General features: G+C 40.6%; 1 protein-coding gene across 2 annotated transcripts in view; it reads right to left on the bottom strand.

The window, feature by feature from the left end:
• Positions 1 to 3,165: 3,165 nt before the first annotated feature.
• Positions 3,166 to 23,970, bottom strand: part of LOC105475173 (pentatricopeptide repeat domain 2) — a 40,835-nt gene continuing 20,030 nt past the window's right edge. The window contains exons 8-11 of one of the 2 annotated variants that reach the window (XM_011730209.3): positions 21,835 to 21,909; positions 13,358 to 13,471; positions 7,651 to 7,918; positions 3,166 to 7,565 (exon numbers count right to left, since the gene is read on the bottom strand). In XM_011730209.3, coding sequence (XP_011728511.1) covers positions 7,694 to 7,918; positions 13,358 to 13,471; positions 21,835 to 21,909 — 414 coding nt within the window. In that variant the 3' untranslated portion in view covers positions 3,166 to 7,565; positions 7,651 to 7,693. Of the gene's footprint in view, positions 7,919 to 13,357; positions 13,472 to 21,834; positions 21,910 to 23,970 lie in introns of both variants that reach the window. The other variant, XM_071098827.1, reaches the window with a different exon arrangement.

Here is a 23,970-nt window from a genome sequence, read left to right on the forward strand (position 1 = left end):
TTAGTAGAGAGGGGGTTTCACCATGCTGGCCAGGCTGGTCTAGAATTCCTGACCTCAGGCGATCTGCCCGCTTCGGCCTCACAAAGTGCTGGGATTACAGGCTTGAGCTACCTCGCCCGGCTAGTAAGTCTTACATGTTACCTATTTTTGTCTATAATCTTTGTAATTTTATGAACCCTGGCTTTTTGTAAGCCCCGTTTTTGTTGAATTCTCTATCACCTTAGGACCAATGTGTTAAAAATCGATTATGCTCTTCTAAATTGGAAATGACATTTCCTCTGCTCTCTATAGCTTTTTATATAATGACAAGCTTTTTAGGCCAAAGCCTCATGATGCATGAAGCCATCTTGGCACCAGCTATAACCAGAACGTACTCCTCACCCTACCTGACATCAACCCAGTAATTTCCAGCTATAAAACGGAAGGTTAACTTAATCCTCTTCAATCTTCATGGCTACATGTGTCTACCTGGGATTCGGCAGAACACATCAGCAGGTTCTGTTACTATTAGTTACCAAGAATGAGACTTGCTTTTGTGGATTCAAAATCAAATAGAGTTGTAGGGCAGTCCCTTTGCAGGGGTTATGCCTGCCTTCATGTTGTCAATTGTAATAGGTGGTGTTGCTGTCTAGGGGTGAGGGCTACTTGGGGGATTAAAAGACAGGGTGATGCTGTGCTCTTCAGGGTGAGCATCTTGGCCTGACTTGGGTCAGGAAAAATGAATCAGGGAAGACAAGGGATTTACAAAGCATCACTCTAATCCGACAATACATTTCCAGGCAGGCCCACAGTTCAGACTGTGATGCCTTGCAGGACAACTCAGAGGCCCCTGGTTCTCTCTCTTCTCCACCTGATTAAATGAGGCCTTCCTCTCCTATCCCAGAGCAGCCAGCTCTGCACTGTTTCAGTGGCAGGGCAGTGATTAGCAGGTAAGCATGTGGTTCCCTTTCCCTCTGGGCCTTCTCTCCCCCTCCCCATCTTCGATGGCTGTGGTAATGCTGCTTCTGAGGCCCTTGGAAGAAAGTCAGCTGAGCAAGCAGGCCAAGTGGGGAGGTGAGCAGTTCAGCAGCATTTTGATCCTCTTTCATTAGCAACTTGAAAGTCACCTGGAACCGTTGTGCCCACCGCCTACTCCCCCAAACCCTCACCAAATCACTTCATTCTCAGATTAGCTGTGTGCTTGCAATGTCTGGGGAGGAACTCCCATGGATACATTACTGCAAGATACAGGGGCTCTGGTTCAGTACATGAATGCACTGGCCAACCCAGGACCCCCGCACAGGCCAAGTCATTCCACTTCTCTGTGTCTTGGCTCTGTCATATGTAAAACCGGGATAGAAACAGCAACCAGTTTGAGAAAACAGTGAAGTGCCTAAAGTATATTGTGGCAGACTGTACATATTAACTAAAATCTGCCATTAATTGATGAAATCACGCTTTCAAAAAATATTAAGACCCCACTAAATGTATAAATAACATGCTACATAAGCACCTTGGGGTCATATAAAACAAATGTAGAATACTCTGTTCCGGAGAGACCAGATATGGAGAAAAAGATTTGTAACAATACATGGCAGTGTACTTTAAGTGTTCAAAGAAATGACACAGACAACTGGTTTTACAAAACACCAGCAAAAGGTATTCCTTTATATACGTGTGTGTGTGTGCATATGCACATGCATGCATGCACACACACACACACACACCCCACTTATACATGCCACAGGGTGATATGAATATTACCCTAGACTTAGCATTTATCTCAACTGCAATCATGTGGTCATTTGCCCAGTTATCTTTTTGATGCCTGTTGCTCTTGCAGAATGCAAGCTCCATGGGAACAGAGGACATTTTAAAAATCTTCTTGTTTTGACTCCATCTTATTGAATAGAACATATCTCAATCAGAATACACCAATTTCCATTAATTTTTGTTGAGTACACTTTTTTGAGCTAATGCCATTTAAATGTAATTCCTTGATTCATTTTCTATGCAATACAATTGAACCACTTCCTTTTAAAAGGTATCATTTCACTTTTATTTTTGTGCAATCATTTCCTTAGAATCAATTTTACCATGATTTGGTTCCTTGGTTTCTTATGCATATCAAATGTTAATGATGATAGCTTTTGCCACTGTAATCTTTTTTATGGCTAGTTTATCTATGAAGTGTAATTTCTCTGAATCAAATTTATAGGTAGAAATGTCATGAAGGAAATTTGAATTGTGGGTTATTTTAGTCAAGTCTTGTGTAGTTTTGCCACAATTGGCCTTAGTTTATATGGATTTCTTTATGCATGTTGGGAAAAAAAATGGATATATATTTTCATTGTCTTTAAATCCTAATGCCCTGGAACTCTGGATTCAATTAATTCACTGGTGGGCTTGGGGTCAGCATGAGAGAACAGCAGAGGAAGGGTACTTATTATGTGTAGGGCAGATGGCAGAGAATACAGACCTCTGCAGTGGGTGCTGGCATAATGCTCTAAAAGGCCTGTTGGGCCCAACACTGCCTCAGCACATTATTTGCTCAGGAGTCCAGAGACAAGGCCAGACTTCCCACTCTTCCCCCTCCTCATAACTGAGACAGAGGACACAGAGGATGAATCTGAAGCCCACACCTACTGTCCAAATGGACACACAAGCTTTCTGTTATACCAACTATTCTTAAAGTGTGTTGCCCAGACTAGCAACAGCATCATCTGAGAATGCATATGTAATGCAAGTTCTTGGGTCCTGACTCATATGTATGGAATCAGATTCTGGGGGTGGGGCCCATCAATCTGTATTTTAACAAGCTCTCCAAGTGATTCTGATGCATGTTCAGGTTTGAGAGCCACAGCCTTATACTCAGCTATCATCCTGGCTATGAAAAGGTAGGAGGAAGATATGCAAAAAGATTAAACATTTACCTCAAAGAAATCAAAGACTAAAATATCATTTAAGCAAGATCAAGTCTCCCATGACTCCTGTTTTCAGTATAACCAGAGTTCATAAGAAGTTTTAGTTCACTGCAAAGAAATAGAGAAGCCTACATTTTTGCCTACCCGAATTGTAGCAGGCAAATCCTTACCTCCTCATTATAATATCCCAACAATATTCATTATGAGTAGTTAAAAGTTTGTATTTACTTCCTGAATCACCCTCAACAAAAATATCAACAAATATTGCCCAGGATTGTTTTATTTCACAGCCAAGTCCATTCTTCAGTAGGAATTTGACCACTCTGTAATGAGCACCTCCTACAGAAACAACAAGCAAATGAATGGGCCAAAAGGTCCCTGGGAGTCAATGTGGCAGGCTAAAATCTTCTGTGTTGGGACAGAGTTCTTGTCTTTTCCCTGTGGCATGTAAAGAGTCTTTCGTAGTGCCTTGTCCTTTGTAGATGCTCAATATAGATATGGTGAATGAATGGAGAATCCTTGAGGATTTAAACAGCTTGCAAATGCCTCATTGAAAAAGTGACAGAAGTTAGACCTTGAATAATGGGCAGAACAGGATAAAGAGTGGGGACACTTTAGTTGGGAGGAGGAAGGGATACACAGTGGGCTGAGCAAAACTTGGGAGTCAGGTCTAAATGTGGAAGGTTGGGACTGGCTGTCTTCGTCTCTTCAGGCTGCTATAACAAAATACCAAAAACCGGGTGGCTTATAAATAACAGAAATATATTTTTCACAGTTCTGAAGGCTGGGAAATCCAAGAACAAGACGCCAGCATTTGGTGTCTAGTGAGAGCCCACTTTCTGGATCACAGAAAGTGCCTTTTTGCCATGTCCTCGCTTAAAGGAAGGGGCGACCAAATTTCTTTGGGCTTGTTTTATAATGGCACAAATCCCATTCATGAGGGCACCACCCTAATTCCCTCCCAAAGGCTACATCATCTAATACCAACACCTTGGGGATTTAGATTTCAACATATGAGTTTGGGGGGACATTCAAACCCTGCACTGAGTGTATGGTATTAGAGAGGAAAAGCTGTCCATGGGGGACCAGTATGACCACCAACATTGTTATACAATATAGTTAAATCAGCTGGTGAGTTAAATAAGTACTAATCCTCTGTTACATTCCCTACTGTGCTAGGCACCCAGCAAACAGAGAAAGGACAGACATGGCACCTGAGTCTAGTGAAGAAAACAGACAGTGACAGGCATATGATAAACGCTTTGATAAGTGAGGTACATGAGGCACATGGGGTGTTCACCTAACCAGGTGAGCTAGACCAGAAAGCCTTCTCAGATGAAAAGATGTCTAAGCTGAGACCTGAAGGATGAGTAGGAATTAGCCATTCCACAAGCAGGGAAGTGGGGTGTAGAGTAGCAAGAGTTGGAGCTGGATGGACAAACGTGAGCCAGATTAGGAAGGACCTTCTAAACCACGTTGAAGAGCCTGAGCTTTATCCAGAAGCATGTGAGGTCCTCAGGAAGTTAAACAGGGGAGAAAACAGACTTATCTATGACAGTTTCACAGAATTTATTCTTTGAAATTCCTACCACTGAGATGGGATATATGCTCCCTCCATTTGAATCCGGGGGTGGGGAGGGGCGTTGGGACTTTAGTGGAAGTGATGTTATGTGACTTCTGAGAGTAGGTCATAAAAGGTAACTGCTTCTGCCTGGTCCTCTTGGGACAGTCACTCCTAGTACCTAGCCACCATGCTGTGGGGAAGCTACATGTAGATATGTTCCAGCCCCAGCACTAGCTGAGGTTCTAGCATCAACTGCCAGAAATACTAAGGAAGCCTTTCAGATGATTCCAGTCCCGGCCACAATCTGATGATGACTATAACTGCATGAGAACCTGAATAAGAACTGTCTGGCTAAGCCCAGTCAGTACTTAGGATAATGAGAAATAACTCAATGACTGGTATTTAAAGCCACTGAGTTTTCAAGTGTTTTCCACACAGCAATCAATAACTAGAACTATCCCTGATATCAACTAATTAAGAAGATATCTTTTTGTCTCCTCCTAGTAATTGTGCTGAACTCACCATACTGATTTTTGGGACTCTGGAGCAACACATGTCTACAGTAAGTAAAAACAGTCTACAAAAGCACACAACAGAGTTAAGGAATAAGATGTTCTGTCCAATCAAATATTTTCATTAATGGGATAAGTAGGCCAGGTGCGGTGGGTCATGCCTGTAATCCCAGCACTTTGGGAGGCCAAGGCAGGCAGATCACTTGAGGATAAGAGTTAGAGACCAGCCTAGCCAACATGGTGAAACCCCACCTCTACTAAAAAAAATACAAAAAATTAGCCAGTGTGGTGGTGGGCAACTGTAATCCCAGCTACTTGGGAGGCTGGGGCATGAGAATTGCTTGAACCCAGGAGGTGGAGGTTGCAGTGAGCTGAGATCACACCACTGCACTCCAGCCTGGGGGACAGAGCGAAACTATGTCTCAAAAAAAAAAAAAAAAAAACCCAAAGCAGAAAAAAACAGAATAAGTAAATGATGTAGGCAAACTACTGCTTACAAAGAAACACCATTTTTTCAAAGGAATTACTGAGTTTTAAAGAATGAAATGCCCATCATAACCTATACTGAATACTTTTTTATCGGAATTTTTTAGACTTTAGAATTATCTATTACTTTGGGGTGAACATTATGCATATTAGTTACCTCTGCACTAAGGTTTCTGGGACAGGTGGAATGGACCAGTTTTTCCAGTCAGCTGAGCACCAGCCACCTGCTGCTCAGGGCAGCAGGGACTGGGAAGCTTGTTGCTATTTACTGCTCACAAAATTTGGTTATTTTGCTAATGAATGGTTGTTAGCTAACAACCAGGGGCACACTCACCCACAGCACTGGAGCCATTTGAACTGTGAGAGTTGAAGAGTAAGTTGCGGGGACAGGAAGCATGCCCTATTATTCCCTAAGACTGAAGGTGGAGAAATCCAAGCACTTTTTTTTTTTTTTGGCGTGTGTGCAAAACACCAGACACATACAGAAACAATTAGGATTCTCTGAGGGCAGAGAATTTGTTTCTCTAAATGGGGCTGTCCAGTGTTTCACAGAGTACAAGGAAAAGAAATTCAGTATTTTTGAGAAGGAAGAACTCATTTGTTTTTATAATTCCTTAACTAGTTTCAAACATATTGCATGTACTATGTGCCAGCCACTATCTGCTTTCTTTATATTCCCTATCTCATTTCATCCTCACACGAAGCCTAAGAGGTAGGTACTATTATCCCAATTTACCAAATGAGGAAACTGAGGATGCCCAGGGCCACACAGTCACGGGGGCCCTTAGTATTCTATTTCTTAAGAGCTGCTCCTTTTTCCCCTCTGCAGACATAATGTGGTACAGTGGGAAGGTACTAGACTAGGAATTTGGATTCTAATCTCAGCTCTACCACAAATCAATTATGCCAATTTGTGACTCTCCTATGTGGATCCTGTCCTCAGGTGGGATTGTGATCTCAGACCTGGATTCAGCAAACACCTGACGCTGTGATTCTCTCACTGGGACACAGTGTACAGGTGAGATTAGGGATCTCTTGCATGGATCATTTCCTTCACCTGAAAGATGAAGGAATTAATTAGGAGACTCCTCCTAGTCTACAGTTTCCGACTCTATAATCCTTGCCTCAGAACAACCACCAAGTGAACAGTCTTAGTTTTGGAGGTAGCAATGAAGAGTCTGCAGCACTCTTGGCAGACAGCTCCTGAGGTCTGAGCAACCCTCTGGGCTTTCTGAAACAAAAGGAGCAAGTGAGGTGGGGTCACTGTGTATCTTCTGCTCACTGCTGAACAGATACGGTAAAATTCAACACATACTATATTTCAGACCATCATAAGTATGAAGCAGGTTTGAACTGCTCTCATGGCACATTTTTTTTTTTTAAATATGAGGCATTCAAGAGAGAAAAATCATTAACAAATAAGATAAACTATAGGACTAAATATTATCCACATAGAAACCTAAGCATTATGTGGCTTTTAGTGGCACTTATTTTGAAAAGCACATGGCTTACCCATGATCAAAGCAGTAATCATTTAAATTTGGCTTACTCAGCAGTCCTAAAGGCTAAATTCTGGTTTTGTTTGTGCTGGTGAGAGAACAAAACAACCACAATCCCATCAAGTTTGCTTATGAACCTTATTTATCTTATTTTTGAGAAAATCTGATCCTACCGAACCTTGAATGAAGATTTCAAATCTATATGCAAATACACATAGGCATTATTGTTTTGCAGATGGAAAAATGAGGGCTCTAGTCATAGATATATATGATGGCAGAGCAATGAGAAAATCCTGGGCTGTTTTCTAACATGGTAGAGTAGGGTTTTAGACCTCCTGAATTCAGCAAGGATGTAATTTGCAAGTTAACTACTCCCTTGAAAATCAGAGTTGTCCACAGTTGTAGTGAAATTCATTCCTGATGGTGCTTACTGGGTTCCACTCTGGTGCCAGAAGCTGAACTGGAGACTGACCATGTTCCTTCAAAGATCCTCAGCAGTGCAAAAGGGAAGTGCCTTTCTGAGGGAGCCAAGCTTGCATCTAGACCTTCACAGTGATGCAACATAACTTCTCACAGGTCGGCATGGTACCATTCAGTGAATCTGGGAATTTCAGGAGGAGACCAAGTGTCAGTACAGTGTCTGCTGAAGTGCGATGCCTGACTTCTTAGGAAAGGCAATAACTCACTAGAAGCAGGCCCCTCAGATCCATAGGTGGACTGAAACCAGGGTTACTCAGCCAACAGGGACTGGTTGAGTGGCCGGAAGGTGCGACGGCTGACCATCCTCTTGTTTAACAGCAATGTGTGGGATTTCTTGTCCCTGGGGGTGTAGCAGAGCACAGCATCCAAAGAATAATTGGTGACCTGGCCACTGACGTGTAGTTTCCCATAGATCTCATCAAATTTGGCCACAAGGGCAGGCACATCCTTCACTTTTTCCCTCACTTTGGCCAGCTGGAAAAAAGCAAGAACAGATCATTACATCTCTGCAAGATTTCTTCCTTGTTCTTACTATAACTCTTAGAAAAAGAAATGGAAATGAACAAAAATGTACGGTAGGCCAGATGCGGTGGCTCATGCCTTAATCCCAGCAATTCTGGAGGCTGAGACAGGAGGATCACTTGAGCACAGGATTTCTAGGCCAGCCTAGGCAACACAGTGAGACTTTGTACAAAAAAATTTTTTAAAAATTAGTTGCTGTAGTGGGAGGATCACTTAAGCCCAGGAGGCAGAGGCTGCAGTGAGCTGTGGTCATGCCACTGTACTCCAGCCTGGGTGACAGAGTGAGTCTTTAAAAAAAAATTATGGTATGTATACACCTAAAATGGTGAAAACCAGGGTAGTGGGGCACACAGACGGAAGTATTACTATGAGGGATTCCAAAAGCTACACAAAAAGTCCAAAATTAGTACTTGAAAATCATACCTAATATACAAGGGGGGTTCAAATAACACATCATATATAATGAAACACACCAAGTAAAGGAGGTCATACACCAGTGGAATCAACTTTGTTCCATGTAATGATTAGAGCAGGAGGAGGCAGGCCAAATTATATAGGGCTTTATATACATTTCACAGTAAGTTTTTTGAAATTTATTCTAAAAAAGCCATCGGAGCATCTAAAGTGGGATATGATCTCATTTATGTTTAAAAAGTTACATAGAGAATGAACTGGAGTGTACAGAAATGTGGAGACTATTCTGGAGGCCCACACCACAGCCCATATAAGAAAGGATGGTAGTTTAGATTGGGAAAGGTACAGAAAAGATGGAGAAGTACACATATGTGAGGTATATTTTGGAGTTTACACTGAAAGGACTAATTTTTGAATAGGTGAAGGAAAGGGAGGAGTCAAAGCTATCTTCTCAACTGGGGCTTCAGTAGCTGGGTGATGGGTGCTACCATTTCCTGATAGAGAAGACAGGGAGGACGAGATTTGGAAGGGAAAATCAAGAGCTCTGTTTGGACCTGATTGAGATGGCTGTGAAACACCTAAATGGGTATGTCTAGAAGGTTGTTGGATATACAAGTCTGGGACATGAAGGAGAGGTCTGGGCTAGAGGCATACATAGTAGAGTCACAAGTATATGGTGGTATTTAACCCCAAAAATGGGTGAACTAGAATGGAGAATGTGAAGCTACTTTCTGAATAAAATCAGTATTTTACTTAGTTCAATCCTTATCAAGGGTAGAATCTCAACACATTTCTTGATGGAATTGAATTGGGATGAAGCTTCCTAACAAATCCTTTGGCCCTCTTCCAAATATATAACACTATTTGCACCTGCACATCTTCCTTTGTGACAACGGTTCCCAACTATACCTGCAGACAAGCAGCTTAAGCACTTCTTAATGTTCTTAAAAAAGAATAGCTTGTTTAGTCCTCATGTTCAAGGTGAAAATGACTTAACGTGCAGCATATGGCTTCTAAAAGCAGCAGAGCAAACATGCCAAGCTGGAGGTAATTTTGATCTAAAAACTGTAACAGTTCTGTTACATAACTACAGAAATAAATCAGCAATTCTTTTCAATAGTCCTGTGGTGGTATAATAGCACCTATGATACTTTATAGTCTTATCTCCCTACATGACACATTTTAAATAACTGTTGGCATAAACATTAAATCCACCATTTGTAAAATGCAGACTTTTACAATATAAGACTCCACTTGCAATCTCACACATATATATTTAGAACTAGCTCCAAAGCTACTGGAATTACATGAATCAATCCATTTCTCATCAAGCAGTTCCTTGAGTGGTCCCACAGTAACCAGAGGGAAGACACTGAACTGGAGGTTCATTTTCTAAGTAAAAGAGTCTTATATGAGTATTTTTTCAATATGAAGTTTGTTTGGGTGCTTTAGCCATACAAATGGGTGACAATGTATTGATGGATCAGGTCTAAGGAATGATTGTTAACATCAATGCTGCTGAGAAAACGGAAGTTGCATTTGACATGTACGCATACACACAACTATGCACTTTAAAATCTGTTCATGCTTCTACTTTCCCTACTTTGCTAAACTTACTCCAAAAGGGTTGGGTGGGTCACAGCCTACACAGAGCTAAGACCGCAAATAGAAAGAAGCTTTAAATCAACCATATCCAGTCAGTCATTTTCCTGACAAGCTCTCTTTTATCAGCAGGAAGAAGCCTTTGGGTGGAAGTGAGGAAATGGAACAGGGCTGGGAAGGCAACACTGAGCAGGAGGAGGAAGCAGCCACTGCCCTCTAGTGCCAATCCTGCTGCAGCCCGGACCAAACTATAAAAGGGAGAGGCAGGAGAAATGAGGGAGGAAGGGAGGACCAACCAACAGGTCGCCTGGTTGGTCAAAATGACAATATCAGTATTATCACTAACAACATGATCACTGTCAATAATGTACAATTTTTTTACACTTCTTTCACCTTGTTACGTGCTATGAGAGACATACAAATTACTATATTTCAAATGACCTACAAGAATTCCAATTTGTGTACTTAAGCCATCAATGTGACACATGGGTTCATTTGTTTCATCTCACTTTCCATTTTTAGGAATTGCTTTTTCTCTTCGTTTTTATTTAACTCTGCTTTATAGTTCTGCAAACATTTAAATAGTTCCTAAGTTAAATATACAAACAAGGTACATTTGGAGAAGTCATGCTTCAATCCCTCACTTTCACTTTCAAAACTTTTATTTCTTAATTTTTTTAAGTAAATTAAAAAAATAATTTGTCAATTATTTTCTCAAATAATAATTGTGTAAATTTATAAAGTTCAATGTGATGTTTCAATCTATGTGTACACCATAGAAAGATTCAGTCAAGCTAATAAACCTATTCATCACCTACCAATGTGTCTTTTTCTGCAGTGAAACATTAAAAATCTACTCCTTTGGCATTTCTGAAATGTGCATAATAATTAACTGTGGTTCCTAAAGTCTCAACCAAAAAAACCTTTAGAACTGATCAAGTCAGTAAAGCTGCAGGTTACAAAATTTACATATAAAAATCAGCAGTATTTCTATAAAAAAAGATCTGAAAAAGAAATCAACATAACCACTTAAGTTTTGCTTTTTCCATCCGTAGTGTTTTCCAAAAATGTAAATGTATAAAAATAACTATATGGTCCCACCTTCTTAAGGCATACCACGCATACCCATTTGCATCTTGCTTTTGTCACTTAAAAACATATTTAAGTGATCCATATAAATGGTGATCCGTAACAGTGTATGATGTAGCTGTTCCTCATTTCCTGTGAGTTACATGGCAGTCCTTTGTACGAACAGACCCTAATTTGTACAACTAGTCCTTTACTGATGGAAATTTGGGCTTTTTTCCAGTCTGCAGTTCTTACAAATTGGCCTGCAACAAATAGCCTTGTACATACAACTTCTTTATATTTGCCAGTATATTTTTAGAATATACTCCAAGAAGTGGGAGGATTGAGTCAAAGGGTGAAATTATTTGTAGTGTACCAATCTGTATTCCCTCTAGCAGCATCAGATGAAAGTGCCCATTTCCTCAGAGCCTCACCAACCAAGTAGGCTGGCAAACTTGCAGATTTCTATTCAAGAGAAATATCATAGGGTAGTTTTATTTTGCATTTCTCTTGATATGGTCAAGAGAATCTTTTCTAATGTTTAAAGGCCATTCACGATTCATTGTTAGTAAATTCTATCCACATCTCTTACCCATTTTTCTTTAGGGTTGTTGGTTCTTTTCTCAGAATTTTCAAAAAGAGCTCTTTTTTTTTTTCCCCAGATGGAATCTCATTCTGTCCCCAGACTGGAGTACAGTGGCGCAATCTCGGGTCCCTAGTTCAAACGATTCTCCTGCCTCAGCCCCTAAGCAGCTGGGACTACAGGTATGCACCACCAGGCCCAGCTAATTTTTATAATTTTAGTAGAGATGGGGTTACATTTTGGCCAGGATGGTCTCGATCTCCTGTCCTCATGATACGCCTGTCTCAGTCTCCCGAAGTGCTGGGATTACAGGAATGAGCCACCACACCTGGCCTCAAAAAGAGCTCTTGAAATATTAGGGCTAGTTAGCCTTTTGTCAGTATGATTAAAAACTGTACCTTCTTCCAATTTGTTACTTACCTCTTGACTTCGCTTGTGGACTTTTTGCCACACGAAAAAACAGGTTTTCACATTTTTTAGTCAAATTTATCACTTCTTTTACTGATTTGGATTTTGACTGAAAGCTAAGTTTTTGCACTCCCAGGACATTAAATAATCGACTAATGTTTATATCTACTACTTGTGTGTTTCAATTTAAAAATTTAAATTCTCATCCATTTGGAATGTATCCTGGTTTGTGGTATAAGAACATATACAACTGTATCTTTTTCTATTGGCTCTCTACTTATCCTAGTACTACTTACTAGTCTATCCATTTAGATTGATTTGAGATGCTTGCCTCTATGTTACACTAAATTTGTATCTGCAATTCGGTCTCTATCTGGACTTTCTATTCTGTCCCATTAGCTGCCTTATTCATGTTCTAAGCCACAGTTTGCATTGTAGAAACTTTAACATGTTTTGAGATCTGCTAGACCTAGCAACTCTTACTGCCCCTCTTTCACAGGGCTTTTCTAGCTAGTCTTGTTTGTTCAACTAACCTTTACAGAAAAAAAAAACAGAGTGATATTTTTATTGCAGTCATACTACATTATCACAGTAACTTGAAAAAAACTGAGTTTTTATGAGGGTAGGTCTTCTTATCTAAACACATGGTCTGTCTTTTCATTTGTATAGAAGACTGTTTTTCTTTTTTAAGATGAGAGATAGTATATCCTACTATTTGCTGACAAGAAGGAGTCACAGGGAAGGGGATACTGATGATGCCCAAAAGAGTGAGTCAACCTCTGGACTGATGCTGCGGAGTGGGTCAGAGGGGATGGGATCCAGTGCACGACTGGAGAGGCTGGCGTGAGAGGCGTATCCAGTCGTCATGGGATCACGGGTATATAGGGTAAGGGGCCAGAGGTTGTCCATGTAGCAGTCATTGTCTTTGGATTACTTCTATTTTCTCCATGAAACAAGAAATAAGGTGATCAACTGAGAGTGAAAAGTGAGGAGAAGGTATTGGAGGCTTGAGTGAAAAGGAAAAATGTGTAAAATTGTCCTCTAGAAGGAAAAGGGAGCCAAGGCTCATGAACACAAAGTGTGGAGAAAAGAATAAGGTAAAAGGAAAAAGTTTCCTAGAATTTCAGAGGATATATTCTGTTGGAAGAAAAAAAAAATCTTTGCACATATACATGGAAGTCTTAAAACAGGAACAACAGAGAAGCTGCCATATTTGACAATTTCTTTAAGGTAAGCTTTAGAATTGAGAAATTAGTGAACATTTTTAAGAGTGTCCTTTCACTTTCAAATGATTTCTGCAGCACTTGCATACTCACCACTTCCTCTGAGAACATATGTCTTTTCACAAATTTTGATAAATTTCCTTCCGCAGCATTTGTTAGAGTCTCTATCAGGTTTTCCAATGCATTTGACTGGATATGGATTATAACCTGAATATTAAGAAGACACAAACAAAACCAAGACTTAGTCAGTGTCTCAATGCTAAGAAATGCACCTGGTTAGATAAGCCTTCATTTACAGGCAACTACCCTGCTTTGATCCTACTTCCTTATTTGCTTGCACAAGTTCAAAAAAGTGCTTTAAATGTACGCTCACGAGCCAAAGTGTGCTTTCCAATAGTTAGTCAAAATACTACTACTTTGCCTGTAATCCCAGCACTTTGGGAAGCCAAGGCGGGCAGATCACGAGGTCAAGAGACAGAGACCATTCTGGCCAACATGGTGAAACCCCATCTCTACTAAAAATGCAAAAATTAGCCGGGCGTGGTGACACGCACCTGTAGTCCCAGCTACTTGGGAGGCTGAGGCAGGAGAATCATTTGAACCTGGGAGGCAGAGGTTGCAGTGAGATTGTGGCACTGTAATCAAGCCTGGCAACAGAGCAAGACTCCACCTCAAAAAAAAAAACCAAAAAACAAAAACAAAAACAAAAAACAAAAAAAGCCTACAACTTCAAAACTTGTTTAAGGGTAACACTGGAGAGAGCAGAGATTTTGGTGCCTGGATACCTGGGCTGAAATCCAGACACTGGCAAGTACGAGCTAAGTGACTCTGGACTGGTACTTAATCTTCCAATTTAAATGCCCTCATTTGTAAAATGGGGAAAATAGATTTAGATCTCACATTTTGGGTTTTATGAACATTAAATAAAATACCAGTATACTCAGCGAACAAAAATATTGGTTTCCTCCTTTCTACATCCTCTAGATTCAGAGGATAAGACAATCAGACAGTCTCATAAGACTAGTGATATGGTTTGGCTTTGTGTCCCCACCCAAATTTCATCTTGAATGGTAATCCCAAGGTGTCAGGGGAGGGACCTGGTGGGAGGTGATTGGATCATGGGGATGGTTTCCCCCATGCTGTTCTCATGATAGTGAGTGTGTTCTCATGAGATCTGATGGTTTGATAAGTGGCAGTTGCCCTTGCTCTCTCCCTTTCCTGCTGCCTTGTGAAGAAGATACTTGCTTCTCCTTCGCCTTCCCCCATGATCGTATTTCCTGAGGCCTCCCCAGCCATGTGATACTGTGAGTCAATTAAACCCCTTTCCTTTATAAATAACCCAATCTCTGGCATTTCTTTAAAGCAGTGTGAAAACGGACAACCAGAACTGGCTAGGGGCAAATGGTACCTTCAGCATTTTCTGTTGTTAGGAAGTTGCAGACACACAGGTTACTGCAGGCATAGAGTGGAAGCTGGTGGAAATGTTAATGAGGCACTCCTATTTACACTATCTATTAATGAACTTTCAAAACTGGGTGCTGTAGTGTGCTTTCAAAATGACACTATCACCTATCTTCCACCAGATAGGTTCAACTAACACAAGAAAAAACACATTTCCTCCCTAATTACCAATATTCACTAGTATAATTCAAGAAAAAGTTTAAAGAAAGTGCAAATAACTGAGAATTCACCAACTGATGTTACAACCACTGTTTATAATTTGATGTATAAATCTTCCAAACCCAAAATGTGATTCTACTTTTGGTCAATTACTATACAATAGACATTTATTTCCTCATAGCATTAATATTAGAAAAAAGAAACCTCACTTTTTAACACATACATAGCAATTCATCATGGAAATATACCATACTTTATTATACTGACCAATGTGTACATATGTACTTTGAAAAACTGGTAATGTCTTAGACTTGATTCCCAGAAGTGAAATTACTAAGTCAAAGCATAGAGATATTTTAAGGCTCTTGATCCTTACAAAAGATAGTTTTCCTGGAAGAGATTTACCTTTCTTATATTAAACCAGCTGTTTTCTCACCAGTCTATTTGGTAACATTTTGTATTTGTTTAGTAACTTATCAGGATGAGGGGTTGTCTTTGGTTCTGAAGAACAGAATGAAATGATCCCAGGTAGACTAAATACAAAGAACATAATTTAAATTCAGTGTTCTAAAGCCCAGGAAAACTCATGAGCACACCCTTTTTGGGAGACAACTCTCCATGGGTCGCTCAAATTTCTGCATGCCTTGAGAGCAAAAGCACTGACTGCTGTTATTCCAGACTACCTTTTCAAGGATGTTTGTGGACAACAGACACAGTGTCACATCCAAAGCAAAGGACAGGCATGCTTATTGGCCATCATAAGAGAGTTGGGTTTTCTAAGCTCAGGGTTCCTCTCTTGAAAGCAACTTGCTATGTGTGCAAGAGGCACATAGAGCTTTTCATGTCTCCCCGCAGGAACTGGGGCTCAGGTAACTGAAGCAAAGATGCTAATATTCTGGCCACTGCTACACAATAAATTGTCCTTTATTTCTCTTTGTCTTGTATACTCCACTAGCATCCATGAAACTGGGGCAGGCTAACTCATTAGATTCCAAGTGGGAAAAAATCTCTGACTCTTCACAGTTCTTAATACCTTTGTTAGTAAAAGCCAATCCCAATTTGGTTGACGGTGGTGTCCAAGGCAAAGGCAAGTCTACCTTGTTCAATGCAATGCTATGTAGTACAAGGCACCCGGCCAACCCTCAATAACAATAAACAAGAAGAGGAGCTTGGCTCCCCCAGCAATTTACAAAAATAAACCTTCTAGAGCCCTCTGCTAGAAACGATGTGCTCCCTGGGAGATTTCAATATTTCTTCCTAAGTTTTCCCAACTTCTCTTCCTCCCTCCAGCAACTATCTCTGATTCAGTAGGGACTTCAAAAACAAGGCTCACTACCTTAAAATACATTGATGAAGGGCAATGCACATGAGGCAGTTACTGATACAAGGCAAAGAGAAAGTTTAAAGCTAGGGGCTTATCTCAAAGCAGTCTCAGGGTTCAGCTAAAGAAAACGAAAGTAGAGTACAGCACATTGCCTTAATCTTACAGATTTCAAACAAAAGACTGGGAAACTCAGTTAGTAAGGAACAGGGGAGATTTTGGTAAGAAAAACTATTTAAAGAACATGTGCTTCCTGCCTCTTTGATTTTCTGAGGCATCAGGAAATACATTACTAGATACCTTTGAACAAAAAAGGGAACAGAAGCCCTGAGGATGCAGAAATTTACATTTCTTGTTTCTTTTACTTTTGTTTTAGGTTTGCTATATTCGAAGTAGAATATCATAATGTGGTAGAGGCTGCCAGTTTTCTAACCAATATCCATTCTCTCCTCCCTTTTTGATAACAGAACACCCAAACCTTAATAGATGCTTTCATGTATGTATGAAACTCAAAGACTATTTCTCAGTATTCTTTGCAATTAGGTGTGGTCATGGGATTAAGTTCTGGCCAATAACACCACCAGTACAAGTTGCTGGATGAGACATTTGAAAAAGCATATTTAAAAGGGATGAACTTCTTTGTTCACTCCCATTTTTTCCTACTTCTTGCTGGACCGGGGATGCAATGAATGGAAGTCACGTGTTAAAGATGGTAGAATAGAAACATAGAAAGAGGCTGGGTTCCTGATGACATCATGGAATGCCACACCAGGCGTGGACGGACCAGACTCGTTTTCCACATGGAAGAAAAATAAAGGCTCTAATTTGTATAGGCTTTTATTTTTATTTTTGGAGACTACAATGCTCCCAAACAAATGCAATTCTTAACTCACACATATGAGTAAGATGCTGCCACGAAGGAATTTGTGAGAAATGAGTCCTGTCTCCTTTCCTCCCTGTGCACCCTAGACTTCCCAGCATAAGCTAGAACTGTAGGGTGACCTAAGTGGGTAGGAGAAAGGGGCATTAAGACATTCACCCATATTAACAAATAAATGATAAAAGCAGCAAAACCACTTGTCAATTCCCTTGCAAGGTAAATTCAATTCCAAAGTGGATCTCCAATTGTAGACAAGCCAGGTTTATAGACAAATTCAGGCTGAAAAGGCAGTATCAACATACATGTGTTTTGATGAGATCTGTTAAAACAACGCAGTACGTATTAAGAATTAGCTGGGAAAATAGGAAACTGGGCCCTTTGGGTCACACTGGTAACAGGAACAATTTAATAAAACAATTAAGTTAGGGAGAAAATTTGTAAGTTCAAATTTCAATTGACAGCAGCAAAAGATTTTAGCATAAGGCATTAATTTTTAAAGCACATCAGAAAAAAAGTTTCATTTATTTCTGTGAATACTGACTAAACAGACTCTACTCAGCCTATCTGTCAGTTTCCATTGCTCAATAATTAACAAGTTGCCTTTAAGGATTTCAAGCAGATGAGTCAGCCTTGGAGAAGGTAAGGTCCATGCAGTCATTTTTTAAACTGTGCTCTACTAACAGACACCTAGAATCTAAAAGATTACTAAACTTGAGAATGGCAACCATATCTTTTTCATCATCCCCGAGGAAGATGACATAGGCTTATATTGCAACATGAGAAATTTGGGTTGAACATTTGAAAGAATTTCCTGAGAATTTTTAAACACTGAAACTATCTTTAAGTTTCCCGACAGTGGGCAGTTCTGTGACGCAGTTCAGAAAGGATGATTCATACTCAGTATCACTTCAAGGTTCCTTGCGGAGTCCTTGCCTGAAACACGCCCATCCCACTGCATCCATAGGCTGACTTTCTTTTCCAGCCCTCAGAGGAAAGGAGCTGTTCCTGCTGCCTGGTGGCAAGCACATGCTTTTTTCACCATGCCCTGCATTGCTCCTCCTATTGGGAATGGACAATCTCATGCTCAGCAAGCTCATGTTTAACTCCACCAAAGCACCTTCTCATTTGGTGAAAAAAAAAAAAGAAATCAAATCATTACTAGATTCTTTCGGTTGTTGTTGGAGACAGGGTCTCATTCTGTTGCCCAGGCTGGAGTGCAATGGTGTGATCTCCACTCACAGCAGCCTTGACCTCCCAGGTTCAAGCAATCCTCCTGCCTTAGCCTCCCAAGTAGGCCAGGATTACAGGCATGCACCACATTCAGCTAATTTTTGTATTTTTAGTAGAGATGGGGTTTCACGATGTTGGCCAGGCTGGTCTTGAACTCCTGACTTCAAATAATCCACCCACCTCACCCTTCCAAAGTGCTGAGGTTACAGGCATGAACCACCGCACCCAGCCCATTACTAGATTCTTATAACTGTGAGAGATAGGCCAGGATGGAAGGAGATGAGAAATCTAAATCCAGAGGTGGATTACATGCACTAGTGGGATTGTGTTTTTTGACATCCAGTCTTGTGTTCTTTTTATTACTCAAGAGGAGACACTAATCCTATTCCTGGATAAAAGAGACACACCTTTTTCATCTCTGTAGGTCTGAAGTGGTAGGGAAACCCTAGGCTTCACAGTCAGAGTTGTTGGTGTTAAAACTCTGACTCTGCTATTTAATTAGTTGGGAGAACTAAGGTAATTTACTTACCCTTGAATCTTCATTTTCCACATCTATAATGTGGAGAAAAATTGTTTTGATAAAGTTGTATAACAAATCTAAAGTACCAAGCATGATACCTTAGATAAATTAAATTAAAACCCTGCTTACCTCACAGTTTGATTGCTTATCACCAATGCGTACCGAAACCCTCAACCTTGCTTGAACTCTAGGAAAAGTGACCAATGATCCAAGTAAAACACTTTTCCCCCTGTTCTCCTTTCTTTCCTACCTGATGTTATAAGAGACTTGGATAGCTTTAGCTTTAGTGAAAGAGTATCTTGCTAATCCCAGCAGTTATATTCTGTCCCATCATGATAGATGGGTCATCTAAAGGACACACTCTCAGAAGCAGTTATATACTGGAATACCAGAGCTGTCCATATCCAGCAGGAAGCAGAGAAGTCAAAGACATAGTGTGCCTGCTGGAAGACCAGGCTTCCCAGTCTGTTTAGCTTACTGATATCACTTGCTCAAATGACCCGACCTTCTGGACTCTGGACCTTTGCCAACCTTGGCCTCCCAGACCTGCTTTAGCCTATGAGCTTTTCAGACTGACCCACCTGCTCTGACCTGTAGTTTCTGTTTCAGCCCCCAAGATAAACAGCAGCTACCTGCAGCAGGCTAAGACAGGGAGGGCTCTCAGCCTCTTGAATTTCTACAAAGCTGCGAGTCCTTCCCTCTTTTCTGGTGCTTCCCCTGCCTCACCATTAATGCCTTATAAACTCATTTCTGAGCCCTCATACTTCCCTGCTTTCTTATGGCATTCATCAGTTCATATCAAATCCATTATCAGGTATATTTAGTTGAGTTCATGCCCTCCAGGTTTACGCCCTTTGAAACTAAAAAGTCTCTTTGTCGATATTTTTCTAGTATTTTGTTTCTTCCATTCCAAATTCATTTCATTTTTTCAAGTTCTCTGTTATCACTGTCTCCATTTTTCTGGTTCGCTGGGCTCACCTTTCTCTCATGTAAAAGCATTTTGCAAAGTAAAGTTGAGGTCCAATATGAGGTATTCTTATGGCATATTTCTTGCCTGACCTTGTTCTCCAAAATTTACCATAAATGCTCATCTAGTCATTCTCTGAAAAATCACCTGGGCACTGGTGTGGGATGACATTTGAAGATAACTACTATGGGCAGAACTGAAAAGCATTATTATCTTTAAGTATGACTCTTTCAGAAGTTTGGAGTTATGCATAATTCCTGTTCACTAGGTTCTAGGATTTGGTACAAATGAATATTCCTTTTAATTTAACTCATGTCAAACAAATACTATTAGTATTAGCAAATACTCATTGAACACTGACTACCTGCCAGGCACTATGCTAACTATTTTATATGCATTATTTATTTTAATCCCCACAACAAAAAGATAGCTACTATTACTGTTTCAGATCAAAGGAAATTGGGGGGTTTCCAGGGGCAAATTAACCTAAGGACTCAGAGCTAGTAAGAGGTGGTTACAATTCATAGTTCATTTTTTTTTTTTTTTTTTTTTTTTTTAAGACAGAGTCTTGCTCTGTTGCCAGGCTGGAGTGCAAAGGCGCATTTTTGACTCACTGCAACCTCTACCTTCCAGGCTCAAGCAATTCCCCTGCCTCAGCCTTCTGAGTAGCTGGGACTACAAGCAAGCGCCACCACGTCCGGCTAATTTTTTATATTTTAGTAGAGATGGGGTTTCACCATGTTGGCCAGGATGATCTCGATCTCCTGATCTCGTGACCCACCTGCTTTGGCCTCCTAAAGTGCTGGGATTACAGGTGTGAGCCACTGCGCCCAGCCACAGTTCATATTCTTTTAAATAGAAGCTCCACCAAAGCCAATCTCCCAACAAATAACACGCTCCACGTCATTCCCTCCAATCCCACAGTCCTGTCTTCCTCCAGAGCACTGCTCAGTAGGTACCTGCCCTAAGGGCCCCTCACGTTGCTCCTGCTGGCCACCCCGACCCCCTTCATCTACTCATCTTGGAACACTCCATTGATTGTGACCTGTTATCCTAGTTGTGTCATGCTAATGCTTACACATTTCCATTCTTCTGAAAATGTTTTCTTCATCTCAATCCTTTGACTGTTTCAGAAGACTATAAGCTCCTGAAAGTTTTTTTCTTTTGCAACTCCCTACACACAAGCAGACGCAGTATACAAGGAGTCTCAATATGGGCAGGCTGAATGGGGACTATGGTGTCCTCAATGACAAGATAGTCTTTTATAATTGGTCCAGGAAGGTTTCATGACTCACTGCTCAAACTCTGGAAGTGGTAATATGCCTCAAACTTTATTATTAGCATGAATCTGGCGAATCTGAGATAATTTTTTTTCCTTTCCTTTTAGTTTTAGGGATTAAGGTTTTGCATGTCTTGGTGATACGCGTGCAGCCACTTGCTGACCCAGACCACAAGGTCCCAAATAAGTGTCCTGGGTGGCCCAGGTAAGTTAATGGGGAAGAGGACCATGGCATACTGGCAACATAATAAGAATGACAATAGATAACATTTACTGAATGTTTACCACATGTCAGGCACTATTTTGTGTACCATAAGTATATAAGCTGATTAACTGCAACAATGCCATGAGTTAGATACCACCAATAATATGCAGTTAGCACATAGGTTTCTCTCAAGGCTTGGTAAAGACCCTGGAGGATCTGTCTCCATCCCCTCCTCGTCCCTACATCTACAGCTTTCTTAGCCACGCCTCATGTCTTCAGCATCTAGCCATGTCTTATATATGAGCATATCTACCTCTCTCCTACCTGTTTACAAACTCCTGGAAGCAACAGCTGTGTTGATTCTTCTCACAAGGGTGATACTGTAATTTTTCACATAGAGGAACTCAATAGATGACTGTGGATTTGAATGAAAACCTTGGCAGATCAAGTCATTGTATACAGCCAAAAAATTTAAGCATAATTTTATTATAATACATTTATTATAATACATTTCAAGGCTTACCTTAAACCACAAAGAAGGCACTTACATTTAAATTAGTGCAGGCTATGCTTTCTGGATTCATGATTTGAGAAAAAATGGACACAGCTTTTGCCAACTCATTCTAGAAGGAAGAGAAACAAATCATATTCCATATCATAGGAACTAATGTTATTGTAAAAGTTCACTTAGAGAAGGCAGTATATTCCTATTAAGGTGACCTCAGGGTTTTGAAGTCCACAAAGAAAAAATGTTTCGGAAATCAAAACTGAACACTCCATAAAACGCTCCATCCAGTCGCATATTGTTGAATGTTTTAACAGCCTGCCTGAGTCCAGTTCTTAAGACGCAGGCATAAAGTTGGCATTTCCCCTTCTCCTATTGGAATCAGCTTCTAAAAATAGGAACGAGGAACAAAGTGCAAAGCCTGTCTTTGACATACATAATTAGAACATAGAAACCTCAAACCACAGCAGAGCTGGAAACACTGCCAGAAACATTGGAAATGGAGGCTGGCAGGGTTCAGGAGAAAGCAGTCAGAGGTGGACAGTGCTCTGTATCTCACAAAGAACCTACAACAGTACAACTCTCAAAGGTAAGGGCACAACCTAAAGTACAAAACCTAAATTCCTATTTACAATGATGAGAACAGAGTGTAGGACTAGTAAAGAGAACTTCCGTGGATCCTTGTGGTGGCAGAGAAGAGGCTAGTCAAGCGTTTCCGTAGACAAGCCATATTCATAGGAAGCAGGAGGTTCCTAAGACGGCAGCAGCAGAGAAGAGACTGCATACCAAAACCCACCTCAGTGTCTACTTCTGTTGACTTAAAAAAATGAAGCCTGTGTATACTTGTAGACAAAACTCTGGCTTATATGAAGAAAAATCCTGCTAGTCTAGAACAGTGCTCTGGTGTCCCGCTCTGTTGTTCTCTCTCTCTCTGACATGAATCTACAAATGACTGATCTAAAAGAAACAAGTTTTTCTTTTATTTTTGAATTTATTTATTTATTTGTTTATTGAGACGGAGTCTTGCTCTGTTGCCCAGGCTGGAGCGTAGTGGTGGAATCATGGAGCCTCAAACTCGTGGGCACAAGCTATTTTCCTGCCTCAGTCTCCTGAGCAGCAAGGACTATAGGCATGTACCATGTACTACTGCACCTGTTTTATTTATTTACCTATTTTTTGTAGAGACAGGGTCTCCCTATGTTGTCTTGGCTGGTCTTAAACTCCTGGCCTCAAGTGATCCTCCCCTCTCCCAAAGTGCCGGGATTACAGGCAGGAGCCATTGTGCTAGGCCTGAAACTTACACTTTTCAACGATGAATAGTCAAAAAAGAACCACCACATGACACTCATAAAGAAGGTATTTTCAAAAGGAGGAAAGGAACACAGTAGAACAAAATTAAGAAAACAACTGGTACAGTGGCTCACGCCTGTAATCCCAGCACTTTGGGAGGCTGTGGCAGGCAGATCACTTGAGGTCAGGAGTTCAAGACCAGCCTGGCCAACATGGCGAAACCCTGTCTCTACTAAAATACAAAAATTTAGCTGGGAACACACCTACTAAAACACAAAAATTTGACGGGCACATGCCCGTAATCCCAGCTACTCAGGAAGCTGAGGCAGGAGAATCACTTAAACCCAGGAGGCAGAGCAGAGGTTGCAGTGAGCCAAAACTGCAACACTGCACTCCAGCCTGGGCGACAGAGTGAGACTCTGTCTAACCAAAAAAAAAAAAAAAAAAAAAATATAACTGGCCACCAATGAAGAAACCTTAATTGAAAAATATTTCCATGGATATAGAAGATAGAAATGAGAAAAATGAACAAGATCACGTCAATCAGAAGTGGAAAAAAATCAGGCAGGCCTTAGATTTCTCCACAGCAATATTCTATACCAGAAGACAGAAAAGCAATGTCTAAAAGTACCTCAAGAAAAGCAAATGTCACCCTGAAATTGTAAATCTGGCCAAACTGTATTTCAAGTACAGAAACAACAGGCAAATAAAATAATTTAAAATACCAAGAACTCAAGGGATATTGTTCCTCCAAAGAATTTACTAAAATACTCACTTCAGCCAACAAAGAGAAAACTGGAAAAACAATTAGCACCTAACAACCTGTTTAGCTATACAAAGGACTCAAAAGTGGGGAGTATGGCTACAGAACAGAGCGTAAATGTTATAT

Source organism: Macaca nemestrina, chromosome 6 (genome assembly GCF_043159975.1).
Source record: "Macaca nemestrina isolate mMacNem1 chromosome 6, mMacNem.hap1, whole genome shotgun sequence".
In the NCBI taxonomy this organism is placed as follows: domain Eukaryota; kingdom Metazoa; phylum Chordata; class Mammalia; order Primates; family Cercopithecidae; genus Macaca; species Macaca nemestrina.